At 29.1% G+C, this 6,916-nt stretch overlaps 1 protein-coding gene across 1 annotated transcript; it reads left to right on the top strand.

Moving 5' to 3' along the window:
- The first annotated feature begins 518 nt into the window (after window positions 1-518).
- Tsp_01000 (conserved hypothetical protein) lies at window positions 519-1,693 on the top strand. Its single transcript, XM_003376683.1, has 4 exons — window positions 519-595; window positions 650-772; window positions 1,261-1,330; window positions 1,568-1,693. The coding sequence occupies exons 1-4, from the start codon at window positions 519-521 to the stop codon at window positions 1,691-1,693; spliced, it is 396 nt and encodes a 131-aa protein (XP_003376731.1).
- The last annotated feature ends 5,223 nt before the right edge of the window (window positions 1,694-6,916 follow it).

Genomic DNA, 6,916 nt, shown 5'->3' with positions numbered 1-6,916 from the left:
TGAAAATTTACAGAGAAACATATACACTGACAAATAGAAATGGACAAAGCAACTGTGCGGTGAAACGGTAAATTCTGGATGAGCTAAAGCTTACGTAAAAAAGCAATGTGGGTGGAAAAAAACACCGCAGAATGCAACATAGGCATCTTTTCACGTACAATTACGACATAGAATGTGAAAATAATCTAATGAAGTTTTGTGAACGTAATTATTAAGTAAAAACTGCTTCTTCTGACCGTATGTTTTATCTTGTAATTCTATTTGCAAGTTTATGCATCTTTAAGAGTTTATGCTTTTGGACAGTTCACCAACTTTTAAAAACTGTATTTGAGAATGAGAAATATTTATATTTTGTTCAGCAAAATCTGATACGACTTTAAAAATACTGTATGAAAAACGATCAGCCAATTCCGTAAACATCTCTGTTATTGTAATAATTGAAAGATTAATTCTTTTCATAAAATAAACATATGTGATAATGTTTTCTTCTAAATTTCATATCGTAGCTTCTTTTTAAAATGAATAATACGCTCACCTGCAATAGATCATTTACAAAAGCTGACATATACATGGATGATACTTATTCGTTTACAAAGTAATAATTTAAAATAACAGTTTAAATGTGTCAAAATCAAAAATAATTTTCCAGTGACTATTTTGGTCAATTTTTCGAAGGTGTAAGGCATGAGACGATGTGCAATTTCAGCAAAGAAATTAAACCGATATGCTTAATGTTGAAATTCAGTGAAAAGAAAAATTTGACACGTCTCCAGTAATAATGGAAATGTCTTTGAAAAGTGACAAAGAATCCGTTGTATTCATTGTATTTGGCTCGAATTTCATTTTATTGACTAAGAGAAAATTTTTCAGAGAAAGCTATTCAAAAAGACATTGGTTTCTTTGAAAATCAAGTGAAAAAAAAACTATCGGCACCAAAAGTGTAGAAGAAGGCTTCAATTGACGCATAATGAAAAATTATGCGCCCAGTGATCAGTGAAGAGATGAACGGTAATAGAAAGAAGCCAACAATGCGATCCCCACTGGCGGTGGTAAGGTTGGTCGGAGGGATAATTAAAACCTACACAATGGATCCTTTTTTGTCTATCCAATCTGTAAGCAAACCGAGAAAAAGTTTTTGCCCAAGCTGATCCAGAAGCCATCAGACAGACAGAAAAGAGGAGCGACTGGACAACAGCTTTCTTCTTTTTAAATAACCGTCGGCAGTACTAGCGCAAATAAGCGTAGTTGATAAATTGTCAGAAAGACAATGCTTCAATTGATCACTGAGAATGCGTGTCGCTTGACTAGCGCCGTCAATATGGAAACAAAGGTTTAATATTGGCTTCCTCTCAAAGTTGAGCATCTGGAACAGAGATGGTTACAATGCAAATGACAGCTTTTCACTGCTTTTCTTTGTAATGCAGTTGCAACCGTTGATGCTCGTTTAGCTGAATTTGTTGTTCTCATTATTCGTTTTTTTAATCATTTACTATCAAGTGTAAAATGTGACTACAAACAGCACAAGAAATTAACTATTGTAGTTTTATTTCAATTTATTCTGTTTCAGGAAAAGAACATTACAAAAAGCAGCTTTAATCAATCTATATTTATTGTATCTTATTCATTTATGCTGAATATTACCCTTGAAATTGTAAAACAGTTTCAAATTGCTTCACTTTTCTGCTTACTGTAACATTATTCAAATTATTGTATTATTCACAAAGGTTAGGTCAGTTTATTCTGTATGATGTCAGATAATTTTAAAATGAATGTTACGAATAAATAAAATACTGTATGTAATGGTGCTGCATTGCGTGAGAGTGTCCTGGGAGAGAGAATATAATAATTTTTTACGCTGAATAAAGAAAGCTACATGAAACTAAGTTTATCAGACGATTTTTATGCAATTTAAAATGAAAAACAAATTAAATATTACTGCAAATATGCACTGTTGCGTTTCCACAACTGAAGTATTATCTTTCAGAAACAAAAATTATCAAAAAATGATATGAAGCTTATATGTTTGCAATGTATAAGTTTGTTACCAAAAATGATATAATTTCAGTCTTGGAATTTATATCATTTGTCAAATTTTAACATGTTTTTAAATAAGCAAAAAGCAGAAATAGATGATAAATTTTGACAACATTATGTTAACAATTGATTTCAAACTTACCAGCTGATGTATTTGTTCAGTGGTTCTAGTGTACAGTGGCAAACGTGAACAACGAAACAGCATCAATTAAGATCTAAATAATAATGATAATAAAAATAGCATGACATACGGCTACTTAAAAGAATAGAACAATAATTACAAATTAGAAATTTACGATTGTCATAAAATGGCAGAATACATGAATGAAAATGAATGAGGGAAAATACAAAGAAGGGGGGAAATGCATGGAAAACAAAACCTCGAACGAACAACAGTCGCTTGGGTATCTCCCATTCTGTTGTCCCAATCAACGGTTGCATTGATTAGCCGGCTGCTCACAATGACGAGCCGCGAACCGGCATCACAATGCTCCATTGTAGACAAATGCATTATAATTAGGTTTTAACTAGGAACTTGCAGTTCGGTGAAAAATGAAGACACAATTCCAACTGACAACGCGTTCAATTCAGATCAACGTCAGGAATCGGCATGCGTCAAGCATCAGCCGCTTGTTGTTGCTGGTTAAAGCGGAAATCTCGTTAGAGTACTCTTATCTGACTGACCCACCGCAGAACAAAAGTGAAACTGGACGTATATTGTCTGTATTTTATTTTATTCTATCATCTTGTTTTATTGATCATTAGCATCACAAAACGAATTTCAATGGAAACGGTCAACGTTCAACTAACTTTTTATTTAAATTATAAAAATTCATAACGCAATAAAATAACTTTTATCCTGTTTAAAGTTTAACAAATCTATGTATGTAAAATTGTATTATTCAAAAAAAATGAACTAATTTTTAAACGGTCATCAAAATTATCTAAACGTCGAATATGAAATATCTTAATTTAAGCCCTGATTGCAAAGGACACTTTTTTAAAAAGACATATCTGTATTCAAATTAATTTTGTATCATGATAATGATTTATGGAATATAAATTTATGTGATAGATAACATTTTGTCAATTTTGCTTTATAAAATGATTTAAAAGAATCCATGAAAATAAACACGTGTTCACGTACTTCATCAGAGAAATACATATATACATGTTTAAATATGAATAGCATGCAAATTGAATAAATTTAGAAGTTAATGTGCAACAGCTAGAGTCACGTATGCAAAGTTTCCTATTTAGCAAGCAAATTTTTTTTTGAGAAAACGCTCTTGTCATTAGCAATGAGAAATAAATCTTTTTGACATTTTCTTTGTATTCCAGGAGATTCAAAGCCTAACTGAATGCAAAGCTGACTGTTAAAATTGAAACAGTTCTGAGTTGTACTGCAGTTTACTACACATTATTGTTGCTACACCATTGTAGAAAATGCTGAAAAAATTCCACGTTAAACGATTTATAAAACGTTCATTCAGCGTTTTATTCGTAATAAATATCAGAATAATTAATTAATTTACTTTAAATCTTAAAGATTTCTCCCATTGAAAAGATGTCACTATTCAGCAAGTGATGCACATATGAATAACAAGAAAGATTTGAAGAAAAAACAGTATTTACATCACTGCTTTTTCCCATTCTTCATTGATCAATTTAATATAATTATTACAACAATAATAACAATAGAAATATAATAAATATTATTCATAAAATGAATTTTGGTTGCTGCTAATATGTCGTTCTGATATGGAAAATTCTGTACTGTAATTCTTCACGTTATACTAATTTAATAAAATTTATTTTTATTAAATTTTCACCGCAATTAAAAAAAGTGATATTATTGAAATAATATTTTTTAATTGGATTGTATTTGAGAAAAGAAAATAATAATAAAGAATTATATTATTTTTAACAATCAAAAATGAAGTATAATGTGTACAGTCTTTTCTTTATAACCGTCATCTTGACAACTATTTTTAAAGCGTAATGATTTTGTTGATTATGAAATAAATAATGCATTTAATTGCAAATTAAAATAAATTGAAAACATAGGCTGCAAAATTAATAAATTGAGATAATGCTCATTTTACTTACATCTTCTTTTCTCATTGAATGCAAATAATTGAAAATACAAGCTAGTATCATTGAAATTGTTCAAACAAATCCAAATACTAGAAAGGGCAAATTTTTACAACGAACTGAACAGTCTGTTTGAAAAAACCATTCTCTTATCCAGTATCTACCGTATACTGATTTCAACTTGCTCTTATCTCAATTTGATGTCAAAAATTTGCCTTGAGAGGGCAATTTCCAGGTCTTCCGATTGTCACGTACCGACATTTCACGTCAATTGCTTAGCAATCGACATTTCACCAACAACTGGCTAAAAGCTAATTTCCACAATCGAAGGTTAATCTCGAAATCTAAAGATGCGAAATTCATTTTTCCATTGAACATTTTTCAACAACAAAAATTGTCCAAGGGATAATTTCTTTTTTTGTTCTATTCAAAATTAAGTTCATCATCAAAAACAAACACTTCTTCTGCTTCTCATAATAGTCAGTGTATTATTGTTCAGTGGTTTTGTTAGAAATTGAAAAAACAAAATTATATTTTAAGAATGAATATTCAATTTCTCAAATGCTTGCAATGGAAGGGAAGAGATTAAAAAAAATATTGTTTCCAAACATGCTTGAGCTTTGAAAAGTGCATGAAAAAATTCAGAGGTGTGATCAATTGATTGCAAGCTTGATTTGTCAAAAGGATTCATGCTGAAATCACAAAAATTGAAACGTTTGCGACAAAAGCAGATTGCTTGCATTGGAAACGCTGGCTTGGAAAGGGAAAATCGACGTTGTTGCAGAATCATCGCCAAAAGGGGAGTGATTAACCGAAGCGTATTATTGTTCTCTTTCAAGAAACAAAACCATCCGTGGATATAATTAGTCTCCAGGGGGAGGGGGTAAAGGAGAAGCTGAAATGCCTTCAGTCGATCAAACATCCAAATTTCATCCCAAGCAATGTGGAAGGGCAAAAGGCGAAATCTTGCACCTCTTCGGTTTCACAGAACAAACGATCACCGTGCAAGAAGATGACAAACAGCTTTCTAGCTAGTTAACTTTTCAAAGAAACATTTATTGACATAATTCGATCCGACGCTATTATCAGCCATTCATGTCCTTCAGAAGGCAAACAATACAGCCCTTCTTCAACTCTTCCATTTCTCATCACAAACAAATCATGAACAACATCGTGCAAAAAGAAAATGCTATTGTTTGCATAATTAAAATGGTCATTTTTTTCATAACTAATAAATTTAATATTTGGGGAAAAGAAAATAATTCAATTTTACATAGACATATGCATGATTCATATATTTCATAAGAAATGAACATTTTCACCTGTATAAAAATTCACAATACTGCAAGTGCAATTAATTATTAAATTGATACTTGAAATTGCTTTTTTTTGCTAATTTTTATAATTGAAAAGTGAATATTATTGAAATAATATTTTTTTGATTGGATTTTATTTGAAAAATGGAAAATAAAGAATTATATTATTTTTAACAACTGAAAATGAAGTAATGCGTACAGTTTTTTTTATAACCGTCATCTTGACAACTACTTTTAAAGCGTAATCAAATGAAAAGCAATTTTCACTAAAAAAATAATAATTTTCTTTGAATGCATGCATTACTGAAAAGTTCTGTGGAAACCATTTTTACAAAGAAAAAATTGCAGTGAATATGCATATTATTAAACATATAATCATGTGCATTTTAAAAAATTCTCCAATATTTCGCAGAACAATTAACAAAATACAATAAACACGGCAAATAGACGGCTTTGTAGTCTGCAACAATAATTTCACCTGATATTTATGAATTATTGTTGATCATTTTTTCCAATTTCAAACCATATTAATAATAGAAAAATCATGAAATTCAAAATCTTATCAGATTCATTTATTCAATAAATGAGATCAACTTTTAAAATATCCAAACTGAAAACATCCTGTTTTCTGTTGCAAAAATAGTCATCTTTGAAAGAATAGAAATTTCATGTCAACATATTGCCCTCTTAATAAAAATCTATAAGATATCATTCGTAATTAAAATTTTGTAATTGAAATTAAACAACATTTAATTTTTCCATTAAATGATATATATTTTTCATTATAACTTGCATTATTACATTAAAATGATATCTGTGAAGCTTATCCTTGGAATATTTTTCGTTTTAAACCTGTTTATTTGAAACAAATTAACAATTTCTTACTGGTCTTTATAATCTTGCTATAACTATCAGACTGGAGTTGTAAATATTCTTTTTCAATGCATTACTTTTAATTTTTGCACTTTCAAAAGTATTACATCTCTTCTGGTACAATGAATATCAAAAAACTGTCAAAGACATATTTAAATTTGTTCAATACGAATATATATATAACGGATTTTCTAAATCAAAATTAAAATGCAAATGTTTGATAATTCAGCAAAAAGTTGTTAATTAAAAACAATAATTAATTATTAATGATTTAGATTAATTGTAATTTTATTATTATTTGTAAAAAATACAGTTGTGCAAAGCAAAATAAAAAGGATCAAGCTGTAAAACTTGAAATATTCTTACAAATTTAGCTTGCTAATAATGACGCAAAATGCTAAAGTCAAGAAGTTATCAAAAAATAAAAATAACAATTTTACATGCTATTTTATAAAGTATTTCAATTTTTTTGCTTCCTTTTTTTATTTAATAAAAATTTTTTTTAAATAAACATATCATCTAAGAAATGCAAAAAGTTGAAATATCTACACATGCATATCCAATTAGAGTGAGGTATAAATGAAAATGATCAATATAGG

The sequence above is a fragment of the Trichinella spiralis genome (genome assembly GCF_000181795.1).
Source record: "Trichinella spiralis strain ISS 195 chromosome Unknown Scfld4, whole genome shotgun sequence".
Lineage (NCBI taxonomy): Eukaryota > Metazoa > Nematoda > Enoplea > Trichinellida > Trichinellidae > Trichinella > Trichinella spiralis.
Note: the sequence above shows the minus strand (reverse complement) of the source record. Positions and strands in the feature narration are given on the sequence as shown.